The 21,119-nt window shown below is 43.3% G+C and overlaps 1 protein-coding gene across 1 annotated transcript; it reads left to right on the top strand.

Annotated features, from left to right (window-relative positions):
* Positions 1-560: 560 nt before the first annotated feature.
* POF1B (POF1B actin binding protein) lies at positions 561-16,979 on the top strand. Its single transcript, XM_088527597.1, has 15 exons — positions 561-1,034; positions 5,886-5,924; positions 7,076-7,177; positions 8,345-8,584; positions 8,781-8,887; positions 9,643-9,670; positions 10,752-10,826; positions 12,427-12,519; positions 12,722-12,835; positions 12,933-13,085; positions 13,201-13,311; positions 13,873-14,001; positions 14,278-14,351; positions 14,722-14,836; positions 16,675-16,979. The coding sequence occupies exons 1-15, from the start codon at positions 561-563 to the stop codon at positions 16,678-16,680; spliced, it is 1,860 nt and encodes a 619-aa protein (XP_088383723.1). The 3' UTR covers positions 16,681-16,979.
* The last annotated feature ends 4,140 nt before the right edge of the window (positions 16,980-21,119 follow it).

A 21,119-nucleotide genomic window follows, 5' to 3' on the forward strand; every position in this document is an offset into this window, starting at 1 on the left:
AAGGATGTTTATTATACAAGATTTTTAATTATGCTGTTACTCCATTAACTTCAGAAGACACGCTCAGTTCTCAGTTGTGGGGTGGGTGCTGTTGTGGCACGGGCCAGGGGAGCCCCCAGCGCCAGGTGCTACCCTGGCTCCCCGGCTGGAGCTGCTCCTCATCTCCCCAGGTGGGACTTGGGGTGGATGACTTGGCTCTTTATAGGTACGTGACTGGGGGAAAGTCCCTCTGTGGCCAGTGTGCGAGGAGGCGCCGCGGCCCGGGGGAGGCCGCGGGGGGCCGAGGGGCCGCCGCCCCGGGCCGGGAGGCGGCGGGGAGCGGGGCCCGGCCGGGGCGGGCAGCGGGGCCCGGCCGGGAGGCGGCGGCGGGCGGCCCTGCTCCGCGCTGGCCCCCTGCCCGGCGAGGCGGAGGCGGCCGCGGGGCCGCCGCCCGCAGGTGCGGCCCGCCCTAGGCGCGGCCCCGCGCAGGTACTAATCGCCGCCCTGCGCCGCCGCCTCTCCGCACTCGCTGCCCCGCGAGCCCGGGCTCGGCGCCCCAAGCGCCGCGCGGGGCGGGCGCGATGTTCGGGGGGCAGCAGCAGCTGCAGCCCGTGGCGCTGCCCCCGCACCTGCAGCAGCAGCAGCACCACTACTACCACCGGCGCCAGCACCACTACAACACGCTCCCCGCCGGCCGCCGGCCCTGCCCCGAGCCGCTGCCCCGGCCCGCGCCGTGCCCGGAGCCGCGGCCGCCGCCGTGCCGGGAGCCGCCGCCGTGCCCGGAGCCGCTGCCGCGCCGGGAGCCGCCGTGCCCGGAGCCGCTGCCCCGGCCCGCGCCGTGCCGGGAGCCGCCGCCGTGCGCGGAGCCGCCGCGGCCCCTGCCCTGCTTCGAGCCGCAGCAGCACCAGGACAGCGGCGTGGCGTACGACCGCGTGCGGACCTACGGGCCCGGCTGCCGGCGCGTGAGCACCTCGTGCTCGTCCCGCGCCGCCTCGCCGCTCGAGGGCTCCTACGGCCACCAGCAGGTCCTCTCCGGCTGCGACTCCCCGCAACAGGTAGGAGCGGCGCCGCCGCGCTCGGCGCTCGCCCCCGCGCGCCCTTCCTGCCGCTCTCGTCTCCCGCCCCTCGGTCCCGCCGGGGCGCGCGCCGCGCAGCGCTGCCTCCCCGCAGAGCCCCGCCATGTCTCCCGCCCAAGGGAGAACCCGCTCCGGAGAGCGGCCGCGGCACCGAGAACGTTCCCGCTCCCGCCAACGGCCGCGGGGCGGGGCGGCCCCAACGGCCCTTCCCGCCCGCCGTGAGGGGCCGCGCGGCGCCCGGTTAGCGCAGAGCGGCCCCGCCGCCGCGGGAGGCGGGGAGGGCCCGGGTGCCGTCCCGGGGCGATCCTTGGACTCGGCCGTGCTGTGTGCGGCGGTTACAGCCGGGACGCAGGAAGGATCCCGTCCTTGAGCGGGGCGCCATGGAGATAACGCTCCATTCCTGATGAAAACCTTTGTAGCACAATAACCCGGCTTAACCTCAAACTCATAAAGGTGATTTTCTATGTAAATTCCTGTGTTCCACTGGATTTTGAATGCGTAGATCCTTGTCTCTTTTTTGGCGACTCCAATTTACATTTTTTTTTTAACTTAGCCTGTAAATATCCCATTCCCTTGCAACATTTTGCCCGTTCCACCTGTGAAATTCTAATCCAATTCCAAACGTGTCACTCCTGCAGTTCCTGTTTCGCTCCCACTAACATTAATATGCCATACACAAAAACACTTGGTGTTGCTAAATATAAAGATGCCATTAAACAAATTCGGAGGTGGGTCTGCTCTGTAGTTCCCTGCGCTAAGAGCAGCGCTAACAGCCAGCGTAACGCGGCAGGTAGAGGAGTGCTAGCGAGTGGTCACCCAGCACCGCGCTCAGAGTTTGCAATGTGGTTTGGCAGGTTTGCTGTGCTGCGTGTTTACAGAGAAGGGTTTGAAGGTATCGATGGTGTGGGACATAAATATTTGAAATAATTTGAAATATCTCAGGCAAGTCTTAGGAACAGAAAGCTGGAAATCAGTGACTTGAGAAGAGCTTTGCTATAGGACGGAATTTGTACATCCCATTTTCTCTTTTGCTTTCAGACTGTTTTTAACATAAATAGAAGCAGGGTTGGAATGTTCTGCTCATATGGGAATCTTCAGCTCTTATTTAGCTTGCTTTCTTGTGGTATAAAAATATTTAACTATGAAAAAGAACAGGGCTTAAGACAAAAAAAAATCTTATAAAGCCACATTTTTATACTATGTCTGCCTTTTCTGGGATGATTTTTGTAAATTGTGGGAAGCGAGACGTTTCCCTAACAGCTTTATAAGATTTCTAGTATGACAGACTCTCATCCCCTCTATATCTAGTATGTTTTTAAACAGTCCGTCTTCTGCAGGGTGTGGAACAGGAGCATAAACAGTGGTCTCACCTCCCAGATAAATGATCTGCTTGCTGGGGCTAATGCTGCTCTGAATTGCAATCAATTAATTAAATATTCATTAGAATAAATGCTGCCCTCCCGAGCCGCTTTTACTCACACGCATTAATGAACAATGTGATTATACTCTCTTATGCTGTCTCTGCCCTACTAAATATATTTAGTTTTCAACATCTGTTTAGTCATTGACTCTGTGAAGTCCTGATGAAAAATAGTTTCTTGCTGAAGTGTTTTGCTGGATTAAAGACAAAACAGGGTGTAGTCCGAATCGGGCTCTGTGTGGGTTGTAATTTTTGTGGTGGAGAGGGAAGGGGCTTAATCAGGGTTAATTAGTCAGTTATTCAGGACAAAAAGGGTTACAAATGGGGGAGGTCAGCCGGGAGGTGGCAGAAGTGACTGTGACTTGGTGCTGACCGGGTTTTGTGGGAGAGGGCCCTGGGATCGCAGGGTTCAGCGGGAGAGCGGTGCTCGACGGCCCAGGACGAAGCTTTCCAGAGCGTTTTGGTCCTGTTGCCCTTTCGGCAGATCGTTTAGATCTGTGTAAACTGAATAATCCAGCAGCAGCTGGTCACCACACGGGCATTTTGAGCTAATCCTGGAGCATGTAGCTAATAGTAGCCTCATGCTGTGGTTTAAGCGCTCTCCTTTTAATAGGCCAAAGGGCTTTCTGTGAGCAATATTTGATGTCTTCTGAAGAGCTTTAGTAGCACGAATGCTAACCAGTACCTGCGTTACTGCTGATACACTGTCGTGCTGGCGTTTTCCATTGTACCTATATATATATATATATATATATATATGTATATATATATATCACTAGAGGGAAGAAAAAATGGAAAATGGGATGTACAGACATATGGATGTGTGATTGTATTTTTCTGGTCACAGCTTGTTCAGGATTTGTTTTTCTTTGTTTTCTCCGTCTAACCAAATAATGGTACATTAATAAATAAATGCTGCCCCCAGCCATGGTAGGCATTGTCTGGAATAATTCCAGTGGCTTCATGAAATAGCAAACTCGAGGCATATTCTAATCTCCTCCATTTGAACTAAATGGGGAAAAATGTTAAATGTTTGTTTTATTGCTTATTTAGAATAAATTCTCTTCCAGTATGGCCTGTAGTCATTATTATTCAAACTATGGTCATGAAAAAAATAATACATGGAGTGATACAAAAAATGTCTGTCTTCATGTGGAAGGCAAAATCTTGAAAGTCTTTGCGAGTTGCATGTGGGAATTTTTGTGATTTCTTCATGCTGGTTCTGTGAAGTGCTCTGTGCTCTCAACTGCTGTTGTGAATCTGGTGTAACAATAACCAAAACATTAACCAAGTGGTGACAATTGCCTCTATTATTTGAAACAGAAAGCCCCCAAATATGTCCTGTTTTGTTTGCTTGTTTTTTTTCCAGCTTCCAAAGAGAATTTATGAATTCTGATCAGATGACTGGATTGGTTATAATAAACCAGACACTGTTTTATGCTTTACAACTTCTGTGGTGGCCTGGGCTTGCCAAGCGCTGCAGAATTTCTGGCCTCTGCGTGAGCTCCCGGGCCAGGCCGAGTCCGGCCTGTTTGGCTGGTCCGGGAAGGGTGGCAGCGAATCCGGGTCTGTCCCAGAGCAATGGAAATACTGCATCAAAGGTCCTTGGAAAGGGAAAGTGTTCGTCTATCTTAAAAATAAATATACTTCTCTCCAAGCAAAAGCATTCTTAGTCTCTCCATGTTGTCCTGCATGGCATTTAGGCCATTTTGAATATCTTGAGATTAAAAAGTGTATTTCAAGTTAAAATTCTGTGGTTTTCTCAATTCTGAATGCACTCTTTGGAGAACATATAGACACTTAAATAAAATTATTTTTCAAGTTATTCTCCCCAGGCTTGACAGAATGAGTTACCCATCCCAAGGCCCATGGCAGTGAGGTTCAGATCAGGCACAACCTTTCAGTGAATTGAAAATGCTTCTTGGAATAGTGTGTACAACCAAATTCCCATCTCGGCAAAAACCTCTCGTATTATATTGGCCCTGGCCAAAGGCTGCAGTTGTGCCAGACCTGGCCAGAAAGGCCCAACTCTCCCACATGGATCTAAGGGAATACTCTGAGGTGTCTGCTGTGTAGCTCGTGTGAAGAAGATACCGGTGTGCATTAATTTTTAAATATTATCATTTTCAGTTCATTTTTTTTTTTTTAGTGTCAGAATTATCTAGAATTTGGGCCTAAATAAAACAGACCTAATACAGAGAGTTCTGTTGACTTGAGCTGTGCTGCTCTCTTGCCTGAGCCTTGAAGGATCCAACTCCAGTAAGTGGAGTGTGGGAGGAGGAATAATCAGCTGTTTGCTGCAGCAGGTAAAACTGAGGTTTCTTAGTTACTCTCATAGATGCTAAAATCTTTTTTTTTTTTTTTTTTTTTTCTCCCTACTCTGATTTCTTTTCCTGGTGCTGTTATGATTCACACTTCGGGAGCTTTGGAAAACTGCTTCAGGCTTTCTAAACTTATGCAACAGATACAAACTGGGAATCTGCCCAGCTTCACAGTTTTTTCTTGTTGAGAACATGTCCAGGGCTTAACACTAGCAGCATGTATTTTCCAAGCACTGCCATGGGCTAGGGGAAGAAGTGGTTTCTTAGGAAGATGGGAAGGAGAATAACCGCTATGTAGTTAACAAATTGCCCAATCCTTGGATTAGATGTGATGGGAATTTTTCTTACTTGGATGAAGAGCCAAGCATGGAGATTTCAAATAATGTGTATGAATTGTCATTTGTCCCCAAAATGGAAGAAAGGGTCCTTTTGCTTGCAGAGCACTGTCTGCTAGGGAAAAAAAGAAAAAAAGAAAGAAGAAAAAAAAAAAAAGGAAGAAACATTTATTTCTGAAAATGAATAAAACTGATGTCACCTGTGGATTTCTGTAGTTTAAAAGCATATATTTGTTATCATTCAAGAACTAGCAAATGTCCTCTGTGGGCATCTTTTTAATTGGTGTCCAGTTTGGCATACTTGATCATTTTTGGAATAAATTGCTGCTGCTTAGTTCACTGAATAGTGGTCTCTTTGGCAGTTTTGATGTGCCTTTCTTTTCATTGTGCAGATTTTCTTGTCTTTTCATCTTAAGAAAAAGAAAGAAAGAAAGAAAGAAAAAAAAGGCACTGTGGAAACAAGCTGTGTCCTCACAACACAGCAGTTTACACCACTGGCCGTGCTGCGGAACCTGGAAGGCTGTAGGTGAAGGACAGTTCCTGAGAGAAAAGCACTCAAAGCTGCGAATCCGGCTGCGAATTCCCGGCTGCGCGGGGTGTGCGTCACCCCGAGAGGAAAGGCCGTGCACGGCCTGGAGCTGCTCCCAGGTCGCACGGGCCGGGGCTCTCGGCTGGCCTGGAGCTGGGAGCGTTGGAGGTTTTGGAGCTCAGACTGCAGCAGTCACTGAAAATTTCTGTATTTTCTTCTTTGCAGGGCACTATTCGGAGAATTATTATAGAGAACCCTGAACAGGTAGGGGAGTTATTTTGTTCTGTTTGTGCAAATGTCTTTTATGTGATTATTGTGATTCTGTGAAGTGCTCCATTATCCTCCCTGTGGGCTGCTAAGGATTTTTAAATCCCAGGGCCATACCTGGTTCTGAGATTAAGTTACTAGGAATTGAAAGTACTGCCTAATCACTGCAGGATTAGGCTTCCCACCTCTCCGTAGGTAGGTATATATCAAGATACTTCAATGGAGAGATGAATTTCTAGCTCTTTCTATCTTGCTTATTTCAACTCTTGTCTAGATGGCAGCACAGTCACTTTGTTTCCAAGTGGAGTAGACTCATATAAAAAAAAAAAAAGTGTGACGGTGGGATTTTTAAATATATATTTTTAAAGCTTTTCAGAAAATTTTCTGCCTTTTGGTTAATTCTTTTGTGAGAGACTCCTTGGTGGAATTAGAGGTTTCTGTGCTGGGAGGCTGAGCGTCCTGGGTAAAAATGCCTGAGATAATCTCCCAGTCAGGAGAGCCCAGGGCCCCCCGGGCACATGTGGACCCTGACCTTGGGGAGCAGCTCAAGGACGCAGCCCCCCCAGCAGCCTCCCGAGGGCCTCGCGCTCCCGAGACCCGGGCAGGTTCAGCCGGGGCCGGCGCTTCAGCCACGGCCCCCCGGAGCGGCGGCCAGCGGCGGCCGCCGTGTGGCTTCGCCAGCCCCTCGAGGCTACACGCGACCCAGAGGAGAAAGTCCCACAGCGCTGGGCTCTGCTTAGCACGGCACACTGTGCGCCCTGTGTCGTGTGGCCTGCTCGCTTCCTTCAGCGTCCGGCCTGATTCTGTGAGAAAAACAATGTCATTTATTGGTCTTCCCCATGGTGTGACGTTGAGATGCTGCGTGTGTGTGGGTGTGTGTGTGTGTGGGTGTGTGTGTGCTGCATGGATGTTGCAGAAAAACCTGAGTTCGAGGCTGTGAACCCTGCACCTCCTCCTGTGTTCATATAGGAACAGTGTATCTCAAAGAGCTTAAGACTGTAAAAAGAGAAGATATTTACCTTGGAGAATTTTAAGTGCATGTGTCTTCAGACTATGAGAAAGCTCCAATCATTTCTAGTGAAAATGCTACTAGCTGAATTGGCTGTTTGGTGACATATATTAATGGTTTTCATTAATCTGTTTTTCAGGAGCAATTATCCCCATTTTTTAGAGGGGGGAGCTTCTATCCTGGAAATAATGTCATCTATGAAAAGACAATAAGAAAATACGAGCTATTAAATCCCCACCAAGTAAGTTGTTTCTGTATGCTGCTTATTGCAAAGGAAAACTGAGAAAATAGCAGGAAAGACCCTGTTCCTTTTGAGGGCTGTCTTGTCCCTGTGTTTTGAGGGCAGGTTTAGGAAACATTCCCAAAGTAAACAAAACTGTTTCCATGATGGCAGCAGGTTGGAAGCAGATCCATTTTTTCTTAAGACTTTCTTATTTCCAGCTAACGACAAATCTGCTGCCGAATCTCTGACGCGCGCTTTGGTCACAGAGCTCTTCAGTAGCCCCGCAAAGGGTATCTATATGATGTCTTAGAAAAATGGGATTGTAAAGACTAATTTTAGCTCTAGCATTCACTCTGATTTGATTTTTTTTTTTTTTTTTGTAAAATGAAATTTTGTCTCAGATTTGGTATTTTGCCAATAGCAAAATTGTCATCTTCCTCCTTTCTTATTACTCTGAAATACTATCACTTTCCACAGGAATCTTTTTGAAATGAAGGATATTTCAGCCTTTTTTTTTTTTTTTTTTTTTGCTTTTAAACTGAATATTATATATTTCTTTTTCTTGTTGAAAGCAATAGATAAAATAGGTGTGATACATGTTTTTAAAAGTAGAAAGGCAGAAAATTTGAGGTAATCATGAACAAATACTCTTAGTTCTTTCCACAGATAGTCTACAAGGAAATTTTTTTTTTTTTTTTTTTTTTTTTTTTGTCCCCAAGGGTACATTTATATTAGCACTTTAGATCAATTCATGAGTGCAGTTTCTGGGAAGTTTTCACAGCCCCCATGTACATGGCTCTGCCCGGTCTGCTGTGCCCACTCTGAAAATGGAATTGCTGAAGGTATTTATGGAGCCATATCTTGAGCTATTCCTGTCCTAAATAGTTCTAACTGAAATAACAACAACACAAAAAACTGCCCATTTCCTGGTGTGTTAAGAGGAACAATATAATGAAATACAATTCACAAATGAAATTAGAAAAATAGGGTATATTCTGTGCCTTTTATTTCCAGCTACTAAAATTTGAAGAGTTGCTGAATTACGACCTTAAGCTATGAAAAGTGCGAGGCAAACTCATGTTTCATTTTCCTATGCAAAACCACTTTTTTCATTTTTGTAATCATGCTACGCGCCCATTAAGGTGTGTTCTGTGGTTTAAATAATCACTATTTTTGTGTTTATAGGAGAAGCAGTATCAGTTTTCCCACCAGTATCAAATTCCGCAGCAGTCAGATCAGTGCCAGGTCATCCAGGCCTGCCAGCAGCCTGACCAGTGCCAGGTCATTCTCCAGAGCCAGCAGACCCAGACGAGCAGCCCCTGCGAACCCCTGCCGGTGTCTGGGGCCGAGGACTGCAGGGGAGGCACCGCGAGGAGGGCGACGGCGCAGACGTGCGAAGCGGTGAGAACCACCTGCCCTCGGCTCGCTGTCCGCAGCGTGCGGCTGGGCGGCTGGTTGGGCGGGCTTTATGGACAGTACAAAAGCCTACAGATGGGTAAAAGGCTCGAAACCTATAAAAAATAGGGTGAATAAATTGTTAATTAATAACCGCACACATCCCTGCGGAGGGGAAGCGCGCTCTAACGCTGCTGCCTGCCCGTGCCAGGTGGGCGGCCCGCAGGACCAGCTGGACTGCCGCTACTTCGGCGAGCTGCTGGCCGAGCTCCACCGCAAGACCAGCGACCTGCACAGCTGCCTGCTGCGCCACGTGGAGAAGATCGGAGCAAGGTAGTGCCACGGCGCCCGCGCCAGGGCTTTGCTCCCCTGGAAATCCAGGGGGGCACAGCTGAGAGCTCGGCGCTGACTTTCCAGACAAATAGAATTCAAAGTGCACTTCAGTCACGGGATTTGCTGAGTACCTGTGGATATAAAGCAAGGCTCTAAGCCAAGCAGATTAATTGGATTCAGTGCTCTTTCAAATTGTGTGGACTAATATGCAATACAAATGACTGTTGAAAGAGTAGATAGAACAAATTTAAATATACCTACAGCATGCTGTTACATATGTTTAATGACACAATTCCATTACTACTCCTGAAGAAAGAAACAATCCAAACATCCAAATTGCCATTGGCATAGCACGTAAAAAAACCTGGAATTCAACATCAAGAACTGCTAAATACGTAAATACTTCAGGCGCATCAGTGCATTGTAGCAGCGTGGGTAAAGCCACCACCCAGCCAGGCCTTGGGTTGTGGGTTAGGATAATTAGTGCAGGTTGTTGGGATAACTAGGTAGTTAACATAATTGGATTAACTGCCCAAGAAGCTACCATGTAGGGGAAGCACTGTGTTCCACACTCTAGTGTGTTGGCGTTCCAGCCTGCTGAGCTTCATGGGCTAACATTTAACAACAATTGTTTGCCTACCACCTTAAAATGAGTATAAAGAGATCTGTTAGTACACTAAAAATGATCTTTTTATGGTTGTGAATGTAGTCATGAGGCGTTCTGTTAAATTGGTCCCTTGGATTTTGTTTTACAGGAACCACGACATTGAATTTACCAGCCAGGTAAGCAGCAGTTGTGTTCCTCTAAGCTGTTAGGTAACATTTAGTATTAGTGAGAATTGTGTGGATCTGCAGTTTTGAACCAGATTAAACCTCATCCAATTTGACTGAAAGATGTGGTCCAGTCTGATCAATGCAATGAAGTCATCTGTGTTAGATGATGATTCCTGCTTGCTTGAAACCTACTGACAGGCACATATTTGCAAGCGCTAGAAGAAATGAATGTTAATAATTTGCATTATTCAGTGCCTTATGAAAGTCAAATTTTGAAAGCTTTTTTTCCTGTTGTTCCAATAATAATTTCATTGTAAAGCAGACTTGCACAGCTACTTTTTTTTTTTTTACTTTTTTTTTTTTCCAGTATGCATTTGTTGTAAAGCATCTTTCCCACTCTTGCAATAAAGAAGCTGTTTGGCAGCATGGGCTGCCACGTATTAGGTGTGGAGGATACTGCCCCTCACAGACAGAAGAACCAAGGTTGAGGAACAGGCATTCTGCATTGACAAAATGCTGGATTCTTCTTTTGAGAATCTGATAATAATATATAATCACACCACCATCATATCATGTATATCATATCCTGATCAGCACATCTAGTGTGCATATGGCAGAAATATTTGTTCAGGATTAAATTACATGATGCAAGGCCACTTAGTCACTGGCAGTATCTCTTATAGCACACTGGTCACCATTTATTTATTCAGAGTCGATTATTTAGAAACATGAGATTCGATCATATCAGCTTTTTGGAGTTCTGTTTTAGTGTTAACTGCTGTTTTGGGGAGAGGATTGTTTTGAATAATGCTTTTAAAATAAAAGTTAACCTTTACAATTTAAATATTCATTAAATGAAAGTATGCTTGACATATCATTTCATCTCATATATAAGTCTTTGGAAGTCTTCTGGATATCTTTTGATGTATTTTCATTGTATTTTGCCTTGTACTAAGTATGTTTTTCATAGTAAAGATGTGTAGTTAATGAAAACACATTATGATCTAGCAGGCAAAATTCTTAATAGATGTCAAAGACAAATAATTCCCCCCGCACCCACCCCCCCATCCCTTCTTCCTTCTTTGCTTAGTCTGAAGATGTTGAAGATCTAATCCCCAAAGCACTGTCTGAGGCAACAAAGCAGCAGATTCGTTACCTCCTCCAGGTATGTGAGCGCAAACCACAAGCAGAAACAGTAGAAGTTGCCAGTTGACTTGCACGTAGCAGGGAATTTGTACAGAGCTTAACTCTGTATTCTGCTTATTCCATTGCTCTAATGTGACATGAAATGGCTTCAAGAGGCATGAACACCGTCATGCAGACGGTGCAGATGGTTCAAACAGCTTTATTGGAGCTTTCTTGCAGTTTCACTGGACATCAGCTGCCAGCTACATCTAGTGTCTATAATTTGTCTCCCACAAGTGTTCCAGTTCAACACATGTAACATGTGGCTCTTGTCTGTGGCACGAGCTTGTGACATCCAGTAACAAATCAGCCATTTCTGTTGTGATTCCATTTATAAATGGCTCTTGCTTTTCTCCTCATGTTGCTTTTTAGCTACCTAGCTATCTCGACCTGATGTTTTTTGGTTCAGCAGCCACGTAGGTTTGCCTGAAAGGTCATCGGGCCAGAACGCAACGTTCTGGCCGTGTTTAATGTTGGCTCCGGGCTGGAACGCAACGTTCTGATGGCGTTTGCTCCTTTGCTGCCTCCCGGCACTGTAGTACCCTCTGCGCTCTGAATCACACTGACCACCTGTGTGAAGCACCCTGGGAGCCACTGCAATTGTCCTCCCCTTTGATACATGAAAAATGGGGACGTAGCAGGAGCGCCAGCGCTGGTGCCGGAACAGGGGGCCCCTTGGATCTAGGGGTGCTGGATGCTCCACACGGCCTGTGCTGCCCAAGCAGCTCCGCTGAATCCCCCCGTCCGGGCTGGCAGGGCGGCACTGCCCCACGTTCCAGTGCTGGAGCAAGGGCAGCATAAGGGTTTAACTTTGATCCAAATATTAAAAACAAGCCCTCTACAGAGTGTTCAGCTTTTCTGGACTAGTCAGAAGATAGAGGATTTATGATGCATTGTTTTCCTTCTTAAATATTATAAGTTTGCCATGAAATGCAACTTTCTGTTCTAATGTGAGTTAATACACAGCTGTTTACAATGTATTAACAGAAGAAAAAAAAAAAAGGCAGCACAGTTATTTTACTGTCTGTTACAGCTGATTTTATTTATTTATTTTTTCCATCCAGGTGGCTGGATCATTGGAAACTTTTTCCCTTTAAAAGAAAAAGTTGGTAGTTTGTGGGGCTTTTTTTTTTTTTTTTTTTTTTCATTTAATGCTCTTGCCCCTGGGCTGAAAGCTTGGTTTATCAGATCTCAATGATGATGAATCATTCCTGTGTGGCTTCTTTTTTTCATCATTATAATTCACAGAGCCCTGAACTTGGTTATGAAATATTTACCTGTTTATTTTTCCCTTCATTACAACATAATCTCAGTTCTCCTCTCTTATGTTCCTCCTCCCATTTTAAAAGTGTCTTGTTGTAACTATTCTGTTCTGTAAGAAAAGATAATTGTGCCATTTGTGGGACACAGTGCGTGAAAGTGGGTCTTCCTTTAGCGTGTCTAGTTCTTACAATTGCCCCATGTACCTAATGCTCAAGTTAGTTATTTGGAGCTGAATAGCGGTTCTCCTGGACATTGCTAAGCGTATTGTAAATAAAGCAAATAAATCAGAAGAACACATATTTTTTGTTTCCTCCTAGATGAGAGTGACATCAGATAAATCACTGAGGCTTGTGCTTTCCACTTTCAAAAATCTGCGTGAAGAGCTTTGCCATTTACAGGACGACTTGGCGGTTAAGTTGCACTTTTTTGTTCCCATGTTGATACCTGTCAGTAGTTTAAAAAAAAAAAAAAAAAAGCCCACACAGTAACAAATTCCAAGAAAATAATTTATTAGTTGTGTCACTCATTAATTACTCATTACTTTGTATTTTCAACATGGGAAGGGTTTCCTGAAAAATGGCAGGATTGACAATAAACACTTTTGTCTTGCAGAAATTAGAAACTGACAATGTCTGTCTTAAGAAGGACTTGTCTTTTAAAGATTCTCAAGTTAAAGAGTATGAAACTCTGTTGGCTTCCTTGAGAGAAAATAATCGTCAGCAGCAGGTGAATGTGAAAACCCGCCCAGGGTAATTCCCGTGGGCGCAGAGCGGCGCGCGCCGGCCGCGAGGCCCTCGCGTGACCCCCGTGTGCTCTATTCCAGCAAGGCCTCCGAGACAGCACGGCCAAGTGCCGCTCCCTGGAGGAGCAGCTCCTCTCTCTGCGGCTCACGGAGGGGGAGAAGGAGTGTCAGGTGAAAGAACTCGAGTTCTGCAAGCGGGCCCTGGAGCAGGAGATCCAGAACTTGAGACTCCAGGTACCGGCTCAGTTTTGTTTACAGTAGCTGTTACACAGAAATTCAACCGTAGAAAAGAAAAAAATTAAACTTGGTATAATTCTTTTCGCAATAAAAGCCATTTCATTTTCTATAGGTCTGTTCTAATCCAACACTTCAGACCACCACAGATGAACTCTCCAGCCGTTACGTAGAGATGATCAACAACTTGCGAGAGGATAAAGATCGTGAGATCCGCAGTCTTAGGGTATGTTGGTTAACTTCATCTGTGTATACTCCTCACCTTTAATGACCATAGGTAAATTTATTTTTTAATTAAGAGGTAAGATTTCTGAAACGTGCTCTTTAGATTTCTGCAATTAAGCTGTATGTTAATGATCAATCCAGACCCCTTGTGGCAGAACATAAAACTGTGATTAAAAAACATCTCTAGAAAATAAATTTATTAATATTTTATCACTTTGAAAAACAATTTGTTCTGTGTTGTATTAAATTTCTCAAGTTACTGATCTCTTTGTTGAGTTATCACAGATGCTTTAACAGTTAAGTCCAACTAGTATTCTCAATTTATTGTGCAGGTCAACCTTTTTGCTTAAAAGTGATGAGTCTTTCTGCATGTCTGTGTGTATTTACATATATATTACGTGTATGCATGTAGAGACACAGGGTTTTGTAAATTCTACTACTTCAAGCATTAATGTTCATGATACTAATCAAAAAGTATATCCAGAGTCATAGATACATGTTCAAAGATCATCTGCAAGGAACACAGAGCACTTAACTGTTCTTTATCATATTTCTCCTTTAGTCTCAGCTATCACAATTCCAGCAAGACATATCAAGGAGAGAAGGCAGTAACAGTGACTTGCAAATAAGGCTGCATGAACTGACCTCAATGCTGGAGGAGAAAGATACTTTTATTAAGCAACAACAAGAGGTAAAATAACATGTTTCTGTTTCAAGAATGTTAGACTTAAGCATCAACATACCCCGAGGGTGGCAATTCACTGGGAAGTCTCTTACACAACCCTGCATCAGGACTAGGATGTTTTTAGGTGAATGCTTGCTGCTGCTGCTGCTTCTCTGCTTGTTTCTTAGAAGGACAGAGTATTTCAGACTGTTCTTCCAGATGAATTTTGGCAAGTATTTTGTTGTGACTTTGGCAAATTGGCAAATATTACTTCATTTTAATATTTATTTTTGGTTTTCTCAGGAGCTCTTCAGACTGAAGCAAGAGAAATTATCATGCAGTCAATCCCCAGGTGTAACAGCCATCATCACCAAGAAGTAATGTAGCTGTTCACTTTCCTTAAAAATATGTTCTTTTGATTTCCACTGTGTAACTTCTATTAATGAAGTCCTTACAACCTTCATGTTTCTTACACATGATCTACCCAGCTTTTAGGTTTTCCTAGTCTGACTTTTTCTCCTATCTAGGGTGAATTTAGTACAGATACTCCTGCTCAGCATTTTAACAGCAATTGGAGAGTCACCAGTATGTCAAACTAATATTTAAAGGAGGGTATTAGATTCTAAAATCTCCCCAAATATTTGGTGATTAACAACTGAAGTAGAGGAACTGTAAAGTTGGTGATTTGGATATAGGTATGCAGATTTTAGTGTTACATTTTACAGGATTGCAACTCTTTTAATACAGGTACAGGAATCAGTATCCAATTCTAGGTCTCTTGTCTGATGACTACAAGGTTACATCACCGGTCAATAAATCACAAACTATTGTAATTGAGAGGACTGGAGAAATATGGAAACATGTAAGTTTACTTAAAATAAGTATTTAGAGATTTCAGAAACTACAGTTAACAAATACTAGCCAAAGTTGGCCTGCAAAAGAAAGCAAGAATGTTAATTTAGCTGGGCTGTAAAAAGCAAAGTTACTAACGAAGCTCAAGTGGCTGCATTTGTCTGTTGCAAAATGTCAGCAGTTGTTAGGTGAAATACACACACACACACACACACAATTTTATTTTGACATGTAATTACCTTTAACAAAAAAGGGGGGCTGCTGTGCACACGGCAGCCTTCTGGGCATCGGTGTCTGTACTAGGTAAAGAGATTAGGAGTTTTTTTGTGTGTGCTTTGCTCTCAGATGGAGAATTTACAGATGCAACATAATGAGCAGGCAGCATGTCTCTGAATCCTAAATATTAATTATTCTGCACTATTACTAAAACAGGTTAAGCACCATGGAAATTCACTGAGTCAGAGCAGTGCCTGATCTGGGAAATTAAATAACTTAATAAAAAGTCTTCAAGTAGAAAACAGGACAGTAGAAGCTGTTTATGTTACAGGGCACAAAGTAAGGTCAATTTGAGTGCAGGGTAAAGGCTTGGGAAGGATAAGCAGAGCCTAGAGCAGGTGTGTGCTCTAAATGCTGGAATCTGATAGACTCAGCTGTGGACAAAATCTTGGGAAGGAGAAATAAAGGAATGTAAGAAACAGAACAGCTGTAGTTTTGGGGAGACACAACCAAGGAAAGCCAGTTTTGTGAACAAACAAAACAGACCACAGGTAAAATATCCAGCAGATTCTAAAGGAGAATGTAGGCAGGACTGAAAGAATAGAGACTGTGTAAACAGCAGAGTTTTATGACTGATCTCTAGAACTCATCTGGTTGCCCTGCAACTGACTGCAATTGCTCTGCCTAATGAAAAGTTAAGGTAATGACCCTCACTGCAAAGAACAAGCAAAACCCCTCTGTTGCCTACCTTATTTGAAAAGTTACTCATACTTCTCATCATAAAGATGAAAAAGGATGAGTGAGTGTACCCAGCATTTAAATAGAGCAAGGTCATTAAGTGAGAACTGCTTGTACGTTAAGTTTCTCAAGGTTTCTACTGCAAATTTCAACTGAAACGAAACGGCTCTGTTGCCAGATGAAGGTGATGATTGGTAACAGTTTCAGACACACTAATTTCACCTTTACTCCAAGGCTCCCACGGAATTTCAGCCTGGGTGTGTTGGGCTGTCAACCAACTCCATCGATACTCATCAATGAACAGTGATGCTGATAGGTGACTGAGCAGCCTAACTTACATGTATGAGATTCCATCGTTCAACTAGTTATTATTTACCATGCTAAGAAGTCACTTAGGGCATTGAAATTATGTGTATTGTCTTGATCTTTCAGTGCAGCTGAAATCTGAAGTTTCATTTGTGGTGATTCATATTCACATCAGAGAATTCTAACTTCTCTGGTAGTTTTTTTTTATAATATTTGCTATTTAGGTGTATAATAACTTCCTGTTCTTGGTGGTTCTCATAAAAAGCCTGTTTTTCTGTTTCGTGGAGATAGTGAATCTGGCCGTTTTTGGCACATGCCCTTTGCTAAACAGAACTGTGTGTTTACAGTTTAATGGTTTGACTTTGACCTTGATAGTACTAGTTACTCTGGCACTGACATGGGCAGCAGCTGTAATGGAGAAAAGGCTCACTGGCCATTTAAGACCCTTTAGAAAGAAAAAAAAAACAGATTAAGTTAGATAAATATATTCTCAAAAGAAGCATGCTTTATATACCCAGAAGTTTCATTTTACACACAGAAATGGTAAGTACATGCGTATCTTTTGACAGCCTGCTTTTTTTCTTTCAGGATTGAAAGAAGTTCCTTAGCCAGAGTTGCCTAAAGGAGTTCACACCAATGACTGAAACTGCTGCTTTCCTTTCTGCTGTTTTGCATCAGTAAAAGATTTGGTCTGATACTGAAAGTGAGGAACGCAATAAGGACATGGGAACAGGAAAGACGACTCTGGAAAATGCTGTCCTGCCCTCATCATAAAGAACCAAGTTCCCTGTGTTCTTCATAATCTGCTGATAACATCAACTGTGCTGTATTTTCCATGCACTTTTCTCTCAGCAGAGAACAATATTAACAACATTATACTGCTTCTGTAGACTTTGGTTTTTCCTGACAGTCACTAAAACTTGACTAACTCCACTTCTGTCAGTCTTGCAGCATTCTAGGCGAGAAAAGAGAAAATGACACGATCCCTCTTTTGGAGGAGTCCTGCTATGTCCTGTCTGCTCATGCAGAGTAGGTGAGAATGATACAAGTTGGAGGTTTGCACGTACTGAGTACAGATTCACAACGACTGTCACTATCTACTGCCTATTCAAGACGAAGGGGGAGCTTTAACACTCAGGGGCACCCTACCGAAAACACTATTGTAGATTTGTCTACAAAAAGCTAAAACACTAATTACTTAACTTGCTCCATATCCTAACTTCTTCAGCAAAAACTTATTCAATGAGCAAATACCAAATCTACGTACAGTTAGATAAAATGAATGTGTTGGGGTTGGCAGGTTTTCAGCTGAACCTCTTATAAATGCCCAAAGCAGCCCTAACTATTTATTTTCAGGGGCTGTGTGCTTGGGGATTTTGAGAACTAAGGGAAACTTTTTGTATGAAAATAGCTCTTGGACTAAATGTTTCCATCAGATCTACCCTGCAATTACAACATTAACTCCAGGCATGACTACAGAAGTGGTTTGAACTGATTTGGTATCAATATTTAAGTAGTAAATAATAACTAACAACAGCAGTGCATTTGGGGAAGACGGGGCAATACTAAGAAAACATTCCTAGGGGGGTATTAAGCCACTCTGCATCAATGTGCATACAGGGTTCTTGCTTTGCTTTATTTCTGCGGGTTTATGTATTTCTACTCCTCCTGAATGTACCTTTACAGATAATGTTTAACGGTGGAAGAACCCTGTAGGTGCCGCGTCACTATGAAATAAACAGTGCAACTTTTTCCTGGGTGTGTGACTGGAGGGGAACAGCTAATGCCTGGGTGAGGGCTGCCAGGGGCTGTCCTAGGGCTGTCCCTGAGGGCATTTTTGACAACATGTTCCTCTACCTCAATCTTTACCAGTGGAAAAAACAGTGTTGAGGAGGTGAGCTCTGCCTTGACTCCTCCAGGCCAAGTGACGCTGCGAGGACAAAGGAGGTGTCAGCGCTCTTGGCATAAGGAGACAACCATAAACCCACCCTGCTGCTGCCAGGGCTGGGTGAGCACAGCCAGCCTGCACTTGCAGGTGTGAAGAAAGATTAAAATCTAGTTTAAAATTAAAATACAACCAGTTTAATCTAGCCAGATCACAGGAGAGCTGAAATAACGAAAAATATTTATAAAAACAGCTTCAGCTGAGTGAAGAGTAGTTTGTGCCATTGAAAGGAAAAAAAAATTAGTTATGAAATACAGATCAGTATCATATGCAAACAAAAATATCATTACTGCTGGCACAAGTAGATTTCAAGGTATATTCCAGCCCAATAAATAATGTCAGTTATGCTAAGGGCCTTTGTACTTTTGTACCCCAAACACAAGAAAACCTGTCTGAAAATCTTTTTTTTTTTTTTTAGTATTTTTTAATGCTATAGTTAAACTGCTGTTGAGCTGAGTGCAGTTACCTGGCACAAAGGCGACACAAAGCACCCCCCCACCCCGGCTCATTTTGGGAAATGCAGAACGTGCTCTTAAAAATGCCTGGTTTGCCCAACAGGAAGACACCAAGGTCGACACCGGTTTGGATAGCCAGGCCAAGTGCTCTAAGGCTTGGGACACCGTTTAACACCTCCATGTGCTGTCTGGCAGAGCAACAGAGTTTTGTTCAGAACTAACAAGACTGAAGCAGCAGCTCCTAGGCAGGGCCTTGGGGCCAGGGGGCACCTCACACCCCCCGCACAGGGCCCTCCTCCTGTGCCCAGGCACGGGCAAGACGCTCCCACAGCTGCAGCTGTGCAGGATGAGGCCGGGTCTGGAAGCAGCAGCAGAACCAGGGGCTGGACAGTCACCATGCAGGAGGGCAGAAAGGCTGAACTCAGCTGAAGCGGTTTTATAAATATTTTTCATTATTTCTCTCCCCCACCCTACCAGCAGCTACAGAAATTTAAACCAATACTCAAGCTGCAAGCCCAAAAGGATTATTTTTTAAGTAAGTGCTGAACTTTTACAACACAGGGGTAGCAAACCTTAACTGCATGGAGTAAATCACCAGTCTGCTTCCACCAGCTTTCTTCTCAGCTAGGTTTTGCTGTCCATACGTTCCCTGGAGAACAAATGAACAATTAATATAAAGGAAGAAATGACTGAAATAATTTAGTAAGCCACTCACATAAAAGTGCTCATCAGTCACGCACAAGGCTCACTAATCACTGAGCTCTTTCTTTGCACATGGCCCTACATTCTGCAACAGGAATCCAGGCAAGCCCACAAGCTGGTACTGCATAACTGTCAATCCGTGAATGATTTGGAACTCACGTTATTAACAAGCAGCAAATGGCCAGTCTGTAGATGATAATAATTTAAAAAAAAAAAAAAAAAAAAAAAAAAGTGTATGACTTTTTGCATGCACTGATATATTGCCAAAAAAAAAAAAAAAAGTATGTTGCAAAAAAAGGCTAAAATATTGCACCTGTGTCAATAATGAGATATCAAACCATGATCTCAGCATCTTTTGCAATGCCCTTAATGCAGTGTCTACACATTTCTTCTAGCCTCAGTACACTGTTCTATAGCACATGAACTCTGAAATGCCCTTAAAACAATGCTGCAGTAATATTTTATAGACAATTTTGAGAAAAGGTTGTTTAAAATATTAACATACCTCCTTATTCCATTCCTCCTTAAGGTGGAAAAATAACCCAGCACTGACCTGCGCTTGGCCACAGAGTCACACAGGTGAATAATCATTTTCAGTCTGTCACGAGGAAGCTCCTTCAGTCTGTGCACGCAGAGTCTCTTCAGGAACAAAGCATTAACATTTTCAATGAAATAATACAATTTTCACCGCTAAGATTTTTCTGACTGGCACTGCCCCTCCTTTGACTGCTGGACATCAGGAAGGGAAGTAAGAACAGGTCATAAGGTATAAATCAGTTCTGCTGGTTCATACACAAACCCAAGGGTTAGCTGAATAAAAGCTAGTCAGCAAACCTTGCTGAAGATTTCTGGCAAAATCTCAAGATTTTTATCTATTTATTTGATGTATTCAGTCAAATATTCTTAAGAGAAGGACATTAAGACAGCAAGATTTTTTTACATTTCATTTTGCAAGCTATTCTTTTTATAGTTGAAAAAAATGACACTTACTTACCTCTCTTCTCCCAAAATACTCACAAGTTTTATGCTCTCTTAAAGAAAAGAATTTCAAAGAACATCAGTATTATCATTGGTAATAGCTTTTCATATGCTTAAGGACATGAAATGTAACTTTTAACTGTTACTTAAATAAAACACCAACCTCCCCCGGCAGTAACTGGATCTCAAGTAACTCTATTACTCGAGATAAATATCACTACATTTCATATTAATTTATAAACAATAATTTAATTAAAGTATTAGGCACATGTACACAGAATAAGACATTCCTAAATCACCATAAATGAGAAGCAAACTCCAAAAAACTTGGAGTGCAAGAGATGCGTTTTATTGTATGCCCGTTACGATGAGTAACACATTTAGAAATAATAATCCCACATAACAGTGACAATCTTATTTTACAGCGTGTACATCATTTTTTTACAGCCACATAAAACACGTATTTTTCTAAGAGATTTCCCAAATTTAACTTTCTGAAGTTTAGAAATATAAAAAAAATTTATTCTCGAGGAACTGATTCTCATCTGGTGCAAAAACAAAATATGAACATTATCTGAAACACAAAGCCACAATATAGCATGAAGTTACAATTTATCATGTGAACAGCTGTGTGCAAACATGAAGCAACTAAAGAGAGTAAAAAATACACATTATATGCATAACATTTATGAACAGGTTTTTCATTAAATAGCCCTAGACCAGCTCGTTATATTAAGCGCCATTTGATTTGCAGCATGCTAACACAAAGCTTCGTTTAAAGGGATGCATATTTTAAATGTATACACTGTAAACTGAAGATCCACCTCCAAACTCTAGTGGCAGCATATTTTTCTGGTTAAATACTGCATATATACTCTCTTACAGATTGAAAATGCATGTTTATAGTATGGTATAGATTTTTAAAGAATTGATTAAAAGGTGCAATTTTATAC

The sequence above is a fragment of the Tinamus guttatus genome, unplaced genomic scaffold (genome assembly GCF_059628265.1).
Source record: "Tinamus guttatus ecotype Peru unplaced genomic scaffold, ASM5962826v1 Tinamus_guttatus_pri_ptg000287l, whole genome shotgun sequence".
Lineage (NCBI taxonomy): Eukaryota > Metazoa > Chordata > Aves > Tinamiformes > Tinamidae > Tinamus > Tinamus guttatus.